The following is a 15,091-nucleotide window of genomic DNA, read 5'->3' as shown; positions in this document are numbered from 1 at the left end:
TGCACTTAGGGGTGCTTTCGAACTGGTAGGTGGGCAGGAGCTGGGACCGAACCACAGGAGCTCACCCCATCACAGGGATTCGAACCACTGACCATGTGATTGGCAAGTCCTAGGCGCTGAGGCTTTACCCACAGTGCCACCTGCGTCCCGAAGCAGTGTACAGCATATTAAAACAAATAAAACAATAGCCAGGTGATGTTCCTCCAGCCTCATGAGGAGTCTCTTCAGTAGGGCTGGTGAGTCGGGGCCTTGCAGAAAGCTGCCTTCACGCCTCACACCCAGGTGATGTTCCTCTGACCTCATTGTTCTTACTTATAACAATGGTGGTATTGCTAATGGGATTTGAATTATTGAATTACAGTATGTGAGTGGTTGCTTAGGCATTGGTTAGCAACCATCTGTGCGGAAAGGGTAAACAATTTGGGGGAGAGAATATACTTAGGGGTTAACATGACTGCTAAGAATGTGACTCTGTTTAAGGATAACTATGAAAAATGTTGGGCGGAAGTGAAAAAGGATCTAGAAATATGGTCAAATCTGAAGTTATCATTGCTAGGCCGAATTGCTGTGATAAAGATGAATGTATTGCCAAGGATGTTGTTTTTGTTTCAAACATTGCAAATATTAGATAAAATGGAGTGTTTCAAGAAGTGGCAGAGAGATATCTCTAGATTTGTCTGGCAGGGCAAGAAACCTCGAATAAAATTTAAGATATTAACTGACGCTAACTGACGCTAAGGAAAGAGGTGGATTTGTCCTGCCAGACAAATCTAGAGATATCTCTCTAGATATTATTATTATGAATCAGCCGCTTTTTGCTGGCTGAGAGAATGGATGCTTCTTGAGAACACTGATGTGTTGGACTTAGAAGGCTTTAATAATGTCTTTGGGTGGCATGCATATCTGTGGTATGATAAGGTCAAAGCACATAACGCGTTTAAAAACCATATTGTCAGAAAAGCACTGTTTAATGTTTGGATAAGCTATAAGGATTCGCTTGAGAATAAAACCCCAAGGTGGCTGTCACCAATGGAAGCGAAGGCTCAGAAAAAGCTCAATATGGAGGCTAAACGGCCGAAATATTGGGAAAATTTGGAACAAGAGGGAGACAGATTAAAACTGCAGAGTTTTGAAAAATTAAAAAAATAGAGTGCGAGATTGGCTTCATTATTATCAGATAATGGAGGCATATAATTTGGATAAAAAAATTGGCTTCCAGGTGGAAAAATCAAAATTGGAAACAGAACTGTTAGACTCCAAAACTAAGAATTTGTCAAGAATGTATAATTTGCTGTTGAAATGGAATACTCAGGATGAAACGGTGAAATCTGTTATGATTAAATGGGCACAAGATGTTGGACATAACATTATGATGGCTGACTGGGAACAGTTATGGACCACAGGTATGAAGTTCACAGCATGTAATGCCTTAAGAGAGAATATAATGAAAATGATATACAGGTGGTACATGACACCAGTCAAGCTTGCGAAAATTTATCACTTGCCCGATAATAAATGCTGGAAATGTAAAGAGACAGAAGGTACATTCTTTCACCTTTGGTGGACATGCCCAAGGATTAAGGCTTTCTGGGAGATGATCTATAACGAAATGAAAAAGGTATTTAAATATACCTTTCTGAAGAAACCAGAGGCCTTTCTCCTGGGCATGGTCAGCCAATTGGTGCCAAAGAAGGACAGAACTTTCTTTATGTATGCCACAACAGCAGCAAGAATACTTATTGCAAAGTATTGGAAGACACAAGATCTACCCACTCTGGAAGAATGGCAGATGAAGGTGATAGACTATATGGAACTGGCGGAAATGACTGGCAGAATCTGAGACCAGGGAGAAGAGTCGGTGGAGGAAGATTGGAAGAAATTTAAAGACTATTTACAGAAACATTGTAAAATTAATGAATGTTAGAATGATGTTGGAATGAATCTATGTGATTTTAGCAAAAATGTATCAAAGATTTAAGAAAAATAGACTGCTAATTGGTGAAAAGAGGGAAAGTAAACATATTAAGATCAAGATAAATTTTCAGGATAAAAATTCTGAAGAGAGGGAAAGGATTTGCTGAAATGGATAATTGACTTAGAATACAAAAAAGGGAGGTGTGAGGAGGTCAGGGAAACAAGCAAATGAAAGATAAGTTATGGGAAGGCTCGATTTGTTGTTGTGTTTTTTTTTAAAATTGTTTCTATTTTTCTGTTTTTTTGTGATGTGTTGTTTTGCCATTGTTTAATTTGGTGTTTTTTCTTTTGCCTTTTTGTAAACTTAAAACCTTAATAAATACTATTTAAAAAAAAAATTGGGGGAGAGAATAAAGCTGGGTGCCAGGCTCACACCTCTCCCCAAATGCTCTCTGGGGCTCTTTTGTGGCCCTAGCCCTTTGTCAGAGATACGGACAAAAGCATGGCGAGCCCCTGGACTCCTTTAACGGAATACCCTTGCAGCAGCAGCAGCAGCATTGGAGGGGCAGGCACAGCCAACCACATCCCCTCCACCAACCAAAAAAATTAACCAATGCCTAACCACAATCTTACAAGTTGTGACGATTTGGCAAACCCAAATGGCCCCAGCCAATCAGCCAAATGGTAAAAATTCCTACCAGGCCCCTGCTCCAAAGCAGACGACCCCATGACAGGCATAGCAAGGTCAGCGCAAACCCTAATTAAAGGGAGGGTGGGTGGGTAATTTGATGTGCTCAGCGAAAAGAGAAAGCTCAATGCTGTGCATAGGGACCTATATAGCACCCCCATCAATCAAATAAAATTGCAACCATCAATTTTCCCCAGCAACATTGGGTGTGCCCAATCAAATTCGTGGCCATCCAAACTAACCCGCCCAGCAACAGGGGATGTCATGGTTGCTCCCACCACAACATGTGCTCTTCATGAAGGAGAACCCGCTTTATCAGACATTATTTGAAACATGGTGGAACAAGAAGATTGGTAAATAAAAAGACCATTTAATTCCATGACCCACTATGAATGCTGAATACATCTGGGCAATTGTAAAGTTAATTCTCTCTTACATCTTGATATCTCAAATACGTTAACTAACCATTCTTTTTGTATTTGCTAATCGTTTTTTCTTTATTGGATCTATATACCACCCCTCCAAATAGTTCTTTGTTTCACATACTCACATTTTTTGGGCAGTCTATATGTTTCCATATTTGAGGTGTTTTTCTATTAGGAGCACAAATAGCTGCTTGTGCTTATATTAATAATTTTATAATAATTTATTATTTATACCCCACTCATCTGGCTGGGTTTCCCCAGCCACTCTAGGCAGCTTCCAGCACAATATTAAAATACAATGATTCATCAAATATTAAAAGCTTCTCTAAACAGGGCTGCCTTCAGATGTCTTCTAAAACTCTGATAGTTGTTTATTTCTTTGACATCTGATGGGAGGGCGTTCTACAGGGCGGGCGCCACTACCAAGAAGGCCCTCTGCCTGGTTCCCTGTAACTTCACTTCTCTCAGTCCGGGAATAGCCAGAAGGCCCTTAGTGCTGGACCTCAGCGTCCAAGCTGAATGATAGGGGTGGAGATGCTCCTCCAGGTATACTGGGCCTAGGCCATTTAAGGCTTTAAATGTCAGCACCAACACTTTGAATTGTGCCCAGAAACATACTGGGAGCCAATGTAGGTCTTTCAGGATGAGTGTTATATGGTCTCAGCGGCCACTCCCAGTCACCAGTCTAGCTGCCACATTCTGGATTAGTTGTAGTTTCCGCGTCACTTTCAAAGGTAGCCCCACACAGAGCGCATTGCAATAGTCCAAACAGGAGATAACCAGAGCATGCACCACTCTGGCAAGACAGTCCATGGGCAGGTAGGGTCTCAGCCTGCGTACCAGATGGAGCTGGTAGACAGCCGCCCAGGACACAGAATTGACCTGTGCCTTCATGGACAGCTGTGATTCCAAAATGACTCCCAGGCTGTGCACCCGGTCCTTCAGGGGCACAGTTACCTCATTCTGGACCAGGGAGTCTTCCACACCCACCTACCTCCTGTCCCCCAGAGACAGTACTTCTGTCTTGTCAGGATTCAACCTCAATCTGTTAGCTGCAATCCATCCTCCAACCACCTCCAGACACTCACACAGAACTTGCAAAGAATGTGTGGTTTCTGAACACCTTCTCAGGCTTAATTTCCCACTGCTGCAGGACATGTAAAGGAGGTGAGAGAGATGCTAGCGTATCAGGAAGGAGTGGGGTTTCCTAGTTCTTGTCTGGCCATGGGGGCCCAGCCTATGGTCCCACATGGACAAACAAGTAAAAGAGAAGGCTTATACCTGTCAGGGTTAGGTAAGTTGAGGGTTATGTTGTCTGGGAAGGTAAGAAGGGGCCTTTGGAAAAACCAACCTTGACAGCAGCCCTGCAAAGTCACCAAAAATCACCAAAAATCTGTCATGGTATAGCCCTAACCAAGAAGCTACATACCACATTCAGATGACATCCTACAATAAGAAGTGAAAGCAGCAAATAGAAGTAAATACGTTATTGAGAGATTGCAGGACCAAACAGAACCATGTTACCTTAGAATTACATTTAAGAAAGATACCAAGACACTCTTGGAATTTGAGCAGGGCCCCAAAACAGCAAAAGCTAGCTTACCTCACCCTAATTACCAACCTTTAGAATCATAGACCCCGCCAGCAGGTTTATCCAGACATACATGGCCTATTGCCCTCTATCGGTCTACCCAAGAAGCATAATATTTAAGGTCTTATCTGGTTGCTACAAGCTCAGAACTCATGGCTCTAAGAAGCCTCTCTTGGACTCCTATACCAATAATTTGGAGCTTTCACCAGTGTAACTAAGCCAAGTGTTACTGCCTGTGTTTTCTGACTGATGTATGGAGAAACACATGAACCTGACCTTTGAAGCGTTTGTAAGTAAGCCAGTTTTCACTGACCAGATGTGTGGTCCTTTTCAATGCTAAGGGGTGAGGGAAGTTTTGGAACTCATGGGGGTATATTTTTAAGACCTAACAACCTATATTTCCACACTTTACTTTGCTGAATATTTTGTGATTGAAAATATCTGTTGGGGTTCTCTCACCAAAGAGTACTTGCCCCAAACATGAATCCTGGCATCCAGGGAATTCTCCCTTTTTATACTTAATTTTCCTTGCAACCTACACAAATCATCTGCCATAACTCAACCCCTTTCACAATTGTTCAGTCTTAGTATGATTGTCAGTAAATTAATGAACAGATGTTCAGGGGGGAATTTTGGAGGTCAGAGTGACCATTTCCCCTGTTCAGATGAAGCTTTTCAGCACTGATAGCAGACTGGACCACTGTTGTGTTCTGTTTTTTTTCCTCCTCCTTGTAGTTATTTTTGCATGCTCTTTTCTTGTCCCATAAACAGACAGAAACCACTTTTGATGAAATAACAGAAGCATGTGCTGGTGTTTTTTCTGGTCATTTTGTTGTTTTTGATGTAGAGAGACCTAGTTATCATCAAAGCTGTAATTACCAATCTCATCATGACTAAGTCTCTCTTGAATAATGTCTCAATAGATTTCCATACAATACCAGCCAGAGTCTAAACATGGACATAAAACCCCTTCCTGTCATTCTAAGCAAGGGAGAGGGAAGAGGGAGAGGGAGGATTTTTGCTTTTCTCTTTGATGAGGTGTAAAATAGGATTTTAATCTGTGAATTGGTCGAGAAGTGCTGTTCCTGTCAAGGCAGTATATTGTACTGAGCGTGGTTCTGAAGCTAAGGTTCATTTTCCAGCTGGAAAGGAGGGTGTCAGATGAGAAAGAATATTTGCCTCAGTATGTTGCTGTTTGTTGTGCCCATTCTCTTTCATCTGCCACATATAGTTTGCAAACATACACGTTGCACCATCCATGATCTGTCCAGAATTCCACATGAATACTACCAACCTGGTGATCTTATTATTGGCGGACTTGCTTCTCACCTCCTTACTGCTTCTGACAAAGAAGACTTCAAAGAAAGGCTAACCACCCATCAACTTCTTAATACCTTGTAAAGACTTCATATGACACATAATCAGATGTCACAAAAACATCCCCCTGCTCTGACCAGGCTTACTCAGAAACAAGTTCCACTGATTTTAGAGGCATTTCCTTCCAAGCAGAGGTGTCGGGGGGGGGGGGGGCTATCTCAGAGCTGAAGAGTTGGCTTGGAAAGAGGGAAATGGAGATCTGAATGTGTCGTCAGTGAGATGAGAGAGTCTTTCTTTCATTCATGCGTTCTCTCCTCCCCACATCCCACCAAATTTCTTCCAAGAAGATTTCACAAGAGGAGCCACAACTTAAACTTACCTACTTTAAGATGGAAAGCCGTTCTCTGTTCTGAATATTGAACTTCACCTCTGAAAGTTTGGGGTGAATTGACTTAAAAGCTCACCTCTCCTTTGAGGTGAAATTCTCATTCAGATGTTCTCATCCAAGTCAGGCTAGTCTTATATGATCCTCCCAGTTTAAAATGTGTCACAGGTTTAAATAGGATGAGAATAACTCTATTAAGCCTGGCTACCTGCTTCTCTGCATTTCAATACACCTTCTGTTCTTGGATCAGATCAATACCTGTAAATAAACAATTTGTATATGTCCAAGCCCAAATAGCAACCTGTACACTTTATTTTTATCATGTTAGATCTTCAGATGAAGGGGGTATATTATTATTATTATTATTATTATTATTATTATTATTATTATTATTATTATTTAGCTTCGTGGTTTCAAAATATTTTATGGCTTCTGTTGATGTCTCTGTGTGACTGTCAATGTCTACAGCCTTCTGCTGTCACTATGGTGCAGGCTTATTCGATAACAGAGGACTGGTGGCAGGGGAAGAGAGGGAATTTCATTTATAGACAGGGACTGGATCCGGTCCATTCATTCCAATTGGCTTGGCCAACAACAGACTAACTGGCTGAAGGTTCTGATCAGCCAAGAAATGGCAGTTAAGCGTCTGTAACCTGAGGTACCACTGTATTAATAAAAGTGAGCTACAAGTATAAGAGTGGAATACAGTGAATTCCTTCAAGGGAAATGCCTTTGCATATATACTAGGACACAATTTCAACTAAAATGCTGAAGAATCGTCAAGCCTCCCCCCCCCCTTTTAAATTGCATAGCATATATTTCAAAAATAAAGCATGAAATTCTCATTGCAGAGTTGTGCCAAAGAACTACCAGCATATTCTGGCCTTGATATATGCTGTCAAGGAGATCAATGAGAACCCCAAGATCTTACCAAATATCACTTTAGGATTCCACATCTATGACAGTTACTTCAATGAAAGGATGACCTTACGGGCTGCTCTGAACTTTCCCTCCACATTTATGCCCAACTACAAGTGTGACACCCAGAAACACCTGGTGGCAGTTATTGGGGGACTGGACTTGGATACCTCCCTCCAAATGGCAGACATATTGAGCATCTACAAGATTCCCCAGGTAAGATACTGCCTTGGACTCTTCACACTCAATCACCATGATCTTTTCTATCCAAAAACGTTTTGTAGAGTTGTGGCTGAAAAAGGAGGGTGGTCCTGCTCTTCACAAAATGTGTTTCCTATTGGTATATTGAAGGAGGATTCAATGGCAGGATCAGTTGGTTTCTTTCTCAGGCAGCAGAATGTATTAGATGTGACCTGGCCTCACCCAATAAACCAGGAAGTGTGGGTGGTGTGGGAGAAGGTGGCCCTCTAGATATATGAGGTGCAGACAAATTAGGGCTTTCAAAGGTCAATACTAGGATTTTCAATAGGTGACTTTCTCTTTATGCTTGGAAATGGTCCTGTTTCCTGGGCCAGTTATAAACAAAGATCAATAGCTTTTCTTCCACAATACAGAGATTCTACCGAGGAATGCAGAGAATTGTATGGATTGGCCAACAAACCTCGCACTTTGGCTCATGTGTTGGCAGAAAGGTGCCCTCTTTTCACTGAAGGTGAAGGAGGCATGACCTACACAAAATTGGCAACAGCAGCTTACTACTCTATGGCCTTTACACCCTCATGCATTACCTAGAGCTAAACATCCTAGTTATATAAGGCTGCAACTTATCCACAGTTGGGGCTCAGGAAACAGCACCCCCCCCCAGTCCTGCTTTCCGCCCTCCTGACTAAGAAGGTACTGTGTTTGTGGGAGACAGCTCATATCAATTTGCTTCCTTACTTCAACTCCTCAAAAAACACACCTCCACATTCCATTCTGCAAATTGACATTTCTTCCAACTTTGCCTGTGGCTTACTGGCTGGAGACTTAAGGTGCTCTTTTGCAAATCTGGAAGCCTGCCGGTCTGGAGGCAGCTGTGCAAACGTTCTGGCATTAGTGTGTGATTCTGTGCGTCTGTGGTACAATAGAGGTTTGGAAAGGAAGGGAAGGTAGGACGTCATAAAATGAAGAGGTGAAATGTTGAGATGAAACAAAGGGGATGAAATGGAGAAGGAAAATTAGGGAGGGGGACAGCAGCAGATCAGGAAAGCAAGGAGAATGAACTTGAGACAGAAGATGAGAAGAAAGGAGAGCATAGCAGAGAAGCACTCCATGGAGGCCAAATCGGCCACCCTCCCAACTTTCTGGAGTCTCCTTCCTGAGGCAACTGGCTCATCTCATCTGTATGGTGGGTAGGCCTTGAATACACATACAGTCCTTCTTCAACATTTATGAATTATGCCTCTTTATTCCCTTTAGCTCACTTATGGTTCCTTTGCTCCAGAAGATCCTGGTCAAAGCCAATCCACTTCCTTCTATAGGATGGTGCCCAATGAAGCCCATCAGTACACTGGGATTGTTGAGTTACTTCTGCACTTTGGTTGGACGTGGGTTGGGCTGCTCGCTGTGGATAATGATAGTGGAGAGAGATTTATTCACACCCTGAAACCTCTGCTCTCCCAGAAAGGCATTTGCTTGGCCTTCTCAGAGACAACCCTGAAAACCACATATTTGGCAGAGGTTTATGTCATGTATTCCCATGTTATTATGGGAATCTATCATGTTATTATGGAAAGTGAAGCCAAAGTTGTTGTTTTCTATGGAGGAACAACGCCCATGATTCGCTTGCGAATAATGCTAGTGCTAGGTGAAATGGAAAATATTAACAAAACATCTGTGGGCAAGGTGTGGATTCTGACAGCACAGGTGGATTTCACAACATTGACCTACCAAATGAGTTGGGATATGCATGTCTTCCACGGTTCCCTCTCCTTTGCAGTTTATTCAAATGTGGTAAAAGGATTCAAAGCCTTTCTTCAGGTACAAAATCCTTTTGAGGAAAATGGAAATGGCTTTGTCAAGCAGTTCTGGGCACAGGTCTTTCTCTGTTTATTTCCAAACTCCAATACAGAGGAGCAGGCCAGTGGAACCTGCACTGGAGAGGAGAAGCTGGAAGATCTCCCTTCGTCTGGCTTTGAGATGAGCATAACAAGCCACAGCTATAGCGTCTATAATGCTGTTTATGCCACAGCACATGCTCTACATGCCATGTTCTTGTCCAGGACCAAATACAGGGCAGCGGTGGAAGGAGGGATCCAGAAGCTTCAGAAACTGCAGCCTTGGCAGGTAATGCTATCATAACATACAAGTTATTTGACATGGGCAGTGAAGTGATCTCTTTCAGCTTTTGCCTTCCGGAAGAAGGTACAGGGTTATAAAGACTAGGACTAGCCTCCTGAGAAACAGTTTTTATTCAATTGTGATTTTGGTTTTAAACACAGTGTAAGGTAGTCTCTATGGGAGTCTATTGTATTTATTTATGGGGTATCAGAGCTTTTACGGAGCTAACCAGGCTGGGATAGCTGGGATAGCAGCCTTGTTGGTTTCTGAATGTCTGATGTAGCTTTTAAGTTTCATTGTTCTGTATGGGACAATGACAATAAAGATTATCGTATCGTATCGAAATGTAGAAGACTACACTGAAAATTTTCAAGTACTGACTGTAAACTAGGACCCTCCGCTTAACGTATGCTGATAAGTTGCTCCTCCACTGTAAAGCAGTTGCTGTGAATCCTGCACTGTGCTGCTTCTTTGTTGTTGCTTTTTAAATTAATTTTTATTAACAGGCCAATCAAATCATATTAATTCCAAATCACATTAGTTCCAAATTATACAGCCAATTTTTTATTTTTTTGTTGGGGGTACCCATACTTCAAGCTCCGAAAGGGATCCAAACATCACTCTTGTTGCTGCTTTAATTACACAGTTCTGTCCAGTTCTGTCCAGATAGTCTCTTTGTTATTTTCCTCATCTTCTTGTTGTTATCATATATTCCTTTCTTTGTGATCTCTGATAATCTTCACAAGCGGGTTGAAAACAAACATATCCAGGGCAGCTGTCTACCAACTCCACCTGGTACGCAGGCTGAGACCCTACCTGCCCGCTGACTGTCTGGCCAGAGTGGTGCATGCTCTAGTTATCTCCCGCTTGGACTACTGCAATGCGCTCTACGTGGGGCTACCTTTGAAGGTGACTCGGAAACTACAACTAATCCAGAATGCGGCAGCTAGACTGGTGACTGGGGGCGGCCGCCGAGACCACATAACACCGGTCTTGAAAGACCTACATTGGCTCCCAGTACGTTTCCGAGCACAATTCAAAGTGTTGGTGTTGACCTTTAAAGCCCTAAACGGCTTCGGCCCAGTATACCTGAAGGAGCGTCTCCACCCCCATCGTTCTGCCCGGACACTGAGGTCCAGCGCCGAGGGCCTTCTGGCGGTTCCCTCATTGCGAGAAGCGAAGCTACAGGGAACCAGGCAGAGGGCCTTTTCGGTGGTGGCGCCCGCCCTGTGGAATGCCCTCCCATCGGATGTCAAGGTGATGGACAACTACCTGACATTCAGAAAACATCTTAAGGCGGCCCTATTCAGGGAAGCTTTTAATGTATGATATTTTAGTGTTTCTTGGTTTCTGTGGAAGCCGCCCAGAGTGGCTGGGGAAACCCAGCCAGATGGGCGGGGTACAAATAATAAATTATTATTATTATTATTATTATTATTATTATATCCTGTGTAGATTTTACACTCTCCAAGAGCCATTTCCACACCTCCGCAAAGAACATTCCCACAGTCTCTCCGTTGATTCCCTCAGGCTTGCCAATATATATCCAAGGGCGCCCTGCCAGGTCAAATTCACATTCCGATAACCACACATTCACATTCCAATGACCATGGTCCTCCTCCCCCTCGTCCTCCTGCGGGCAGGCCTCTCTTAACGAATCTCCATTTGTAACTGCGTCATAAAGCTTTCTTTCCATCCGATGTTCCCACCAGTCCTCTCGTTGATCAGTAATTCATTTCCAGACAGTTCTTAATCTCCTGCTTGTGATTAGTAATTTGCAACGATTCTTTCTCTGTGTGGGGGGAGAGGGTTATTGGGTACTCACATAAGACAAAAAAAATAAAAGTTCCCCCCCTTTCTGTTTCGCTCTGACATACCGATCTTTTAATGATGAGTCTTCACTTGATTTATTGTCCAACCCATCGCTCCATGTCACAGAGATCCCATTAATCAGCAGTCTTTACTCCCGATCTTCACTTGAAGTATGTGCATTTGCTTCTATTCCAAGTAAATATTTCAAGCTGATGCAAACCAGTGCGTGATTCAGAGACAGCATCCAGGAGAGCCGACTCCACCCGAGGGCTTTGTGCCTAATGCCCTCACCCCCTTCTTTCAAATCCAGAGGTGAATTATGGACACAGCAGGCAAGGCAGTACCCCCCATTCCCTTGGGGGGCAAGGGAGACTGCATACTCCCATAACAGCTTCTTAATTACCTCATGTGGGTTGGAGAGATGTTATTGTCGGCCATCTTCTAATGCGCCCCCTGGTGGCCCCCCTGTGCTGCTTCTTTGTTAGTAGGTATCTATGTTTGTAGAGAAACTGTAAGTGAAACTGTAAGTGAAGCAGGATCTGATCTTGCTCTGTCCTGCTCCTTTACAAGCAGTTTCTCTGCACACAAGTTGAGGGGAGGATACAAGCCTACAATGAGAGGAGAAGGTGAGAGCAGCTCAGAGAATTCACATGTAGAGGGCCTTCTCGGTAGTGGCACCCTCCCTGTGGAACGCCCTCCCACCAGATGTCAAAGAGAACAACAACTACCAGACTTTTAGAAGACATCTGAAGGCAGCCCTATTTAGGGAAGCTTTTAATGTTTGATGTATCATAGTATTTTAATATTCTTTTGGAAGCCGCCCAGAGTGGCTGGGGAAACCCAGCCAGATGGGCGGGGTATAAATAATAAATTATTATTATTAGTAGTAGTAGTAGTAGTAGTAGTAGTAGGCTGAGTTTCCCCAAACCAAAAGGCTTTGTTGCCCATTTGCTCCCAGAGTGAAGGGAAACGAAGCCTGATAGGACAGCTTGCTGCATGGAATTAACCCCCTTCACGGGTTGATTAGATGCATGATGGTTATATGAGGCCTACAATTCTCTTCCATGGTGTGGGAGATATTCAAGGGGTGGTAACTGAAATCCATGGATTTTTCCTTGTTTCTTCTTGGTCGGGAATGCATTAGGATTTTCCCTATAGGAGAGAAAGGAAATCATTGGCTCTCTCTGTGAATGCTCACCTTACGAACCAATTCCAATGAGTGGATTCTGTTTGCATAGGAGTCACTGCCAGTACTGAACGTTGGAGGCACCCTGAGTGTCAGTAAGGAGAGACATATGCATTACTTCATAGTTCCTATTTTTCTTCCAATGCAGCTCCATCACATCCTTAGGACTGTCTCCTTTAACAATTCTGCTGGAGAAACGGTATCTTTCAGTGAGAGCAGGGAAGCAGAAGCTGGCTTTGATATTGCCAACATAGTCACTTTTCCAAATAACTCCTTCATGAGAGTCAAGGTTGGAAGACTGGGTGGGGAGGCTGTCCCAGGCCAGCTGATTTCCATTGATGACAACAGAATGGTGTGGCACCAGAGCTTTCACCAGGTGAGGCATAATTCCTACATCCATGAGAGATAGGAAAAGAGAATCTCTTTAACATTACATTCCAACAGATTGCGCTCCATTTGAGATATTTGTTCCCCAAATAGAAAAATGAGTAGTTTGGCTCTGAGTCTGGAATAAGTATTTTAGTGTATTCCTGTTTCTAGTTGGGGGTGGGTTGAAATACTACTAATTTCTGTGTGCTAAAATGTTTATGTGTTTATTTAAATGGGCAGGTTCCACCCCTTTCGCTATGTAACTCAAATTGCCCTCCTGGTTCCAGGAAGGAAAAGAAGGAGGGGGAGCCATTCTGCTGCTATGATTGTGCTCCATGTCCTCAAGGCAAGATTTCATCACAGAAAGGTAGGGGACACAATATATACATGGTACTTTTCAAATGTATGAAGGAGACAACTGTGGCATTTCTATTTTAACCTTAAGAGTTCCACACCGGTAGCATTTGTAGTTGCTATCCAGAACATTTGAAATCTGAATATATTATTTTCTCTCCAGATATGGATGACTGTGTTGGGTGCCCTGAAGATCACTATCCACACAGAGACCAATCGCATTGCATTCCAAAGACCATCAGTTTCCTGTCTTTTAAAGAGCCTCTGGGGATGAGCTTAGCATTGTTGGCTCTTTTTCTCTCTCTCCTCACAGTGGTGGTCCTAGTCATCTTCATTAAACATCAGGACACACCCATTGTCAGAGCAAACAATCGGGACCTCACCTACACTCTCCTCACTTTCCTCCTGCTCTGCTTCCTCTGCCCATTGATCTTCCTCAGCCCTCCAGAAAGAGTGAGCTGCCTGCTCCGACAAATAGCTTTTGGCCTTGTTTTCACAGTGACTGTTTCTTGTGTTCTGGCCAAAACGATCACGGTGGTTCTGGCCTTTGTGGCCACCAAACCAGGATCCCGAATGAGGAAGTGGGTGGGGAAAAGACTGGCAAGCGCCATTGTGATTTCTTGTTCCCTTATCCAAGTGGGCATTTGCACTGTGTGGTTGGGAACCTCTCCCCCATTCCCTGATTCTGACATGCAGTCTGTGATGAGGGAAATCATTCTAGGCTGCAACGAAGGGTCAGCCGCCCTGTTTTACTGTGTCCTGGGCTACATGGGCTTTTTGGCCATTCTCAGCTTTGTTGTGGCCTTTTTTGCCAGAAAACTGCCTGACAGCTTTAATGAGGCCAAATTCATCACCTTCAGCATGTTGTTGTTTTGTAGTGTTTGGGTCTCCTTTGTTCCAGTGTACCTGAGCACCAAGGGGAAATACATGGTGGCTGTGGAGATCTTCTCCATCTTGGCCTCCAGTGCTGGCTTACTGGGCTCCATCTTTGCTCCCAAATGCTACATCATTGTGTTGAGGCCTGATCTGAACTGTAGGGAAAAGTTAATAAAGAAGCAATAATAAATTAACCTATCAACTCTGTTTATTTGTTCTATCAGAATATGGGTAAATTAACCTCCCCTTTTCTACATCCTATAACTATGTTATATTTTATCTGTTACAATTCTTATGTGCAATTCCTTTAAAAATCCTCTGTGGTCTCTCTGAAATAGGGGTCCTCAACCTATTTCAACGTTCTGGTGCATTTGGAAAACTAAGAAACTGTCATGGGTACTGCAAAGTATTAAGACCTGACTAGAACACCAGATAAAGGTTAATTAGAAGCTGAATGAGAGAAAGCAGTATATTGGGATGCTTAAAAAGCTTCTGCTTATTCCTTTCTATGTGATTATCTGGTAAATAAGGTTACAGTGGAACTGCTACTGTCATGATTAAATCAGTCTCATTAGGGGATACTATATCAGGTGCCAGAAAAAGGGTATAAACCGCTATCTACCTCATGCTTCACTCACAACTTGGCTTTCAGTTTTCCCTCTTGTTTTCACCTGCCTTATAATGAACATGCATAAACCAGCATAAACCAGGGGGTGTGGCATGGCTTGTGAGCAGGTATTTCTTAGGGCTAAGCAAGAGTCCTTAAAAATCTGTAAGTGGACTTTTTATTTACACAGAATACTTTTGAACTGTTGATTTATTTGTCAACTTATATTGGACCTTTGGATCCCTTTTGCTTCAAATGATTGGTATGGGTTCTTGAGAAGGAAGTTCTATGTTACTGCTGGTCATGGAGCAAGCTTTGGGGACATTTGTT

General features: G+C 43.0%; 1 protein-coding gene across 1 annotated transcript; it reads left to right on the top strand.

The window, feature by feature from the left end:
• Positions 1 to 8,193: 8,193 nt before the first annotated feature.
• LOC310691701 (vomeronasal type-2 receptor 26-like) lies at positions 8,194 to 14,340 on the top strand (the record flags this gene model as incomplete). Its single annotated transcript, XM_083471565.1, has 5 exons — positions 8,194 to 8,625; positions 9,349 to 9,563; positions 12,704 to 12,931; positions 13,165 to 13,291; positions 13,442 to 14,340. Exons 1-5 carry the CDS (start codon positions 8,496 to 8,498, stop codon positions 14,338 to 14,340), a joined length of 1,599 nt encoding a protein of 532 aa, XP_083327691.1. The 5' UTR covers positions 8,194 to 8,495.
• Positions 14,341 to 15,091: the final 751 nt, after the last annotated feature.

Source organism: Podarcis liolepis (genome assembly GCF_965112155.1).
Source record: "Podarcis liolepis genome assembly, chromosome: 13".
In the NCBI taxonomy this organism is placed as follows: domain Eukaryota; kingdom Metazoa; phylum Chordata; class Lepidosauria; order Squamata; family Lacertidae; genus Podarcis; species Podarcis liolepis.
Note: the sequence above shows the minus strand (reverse complement) of the source record. Positions and strands in the feature narration are given on the sequence as shown.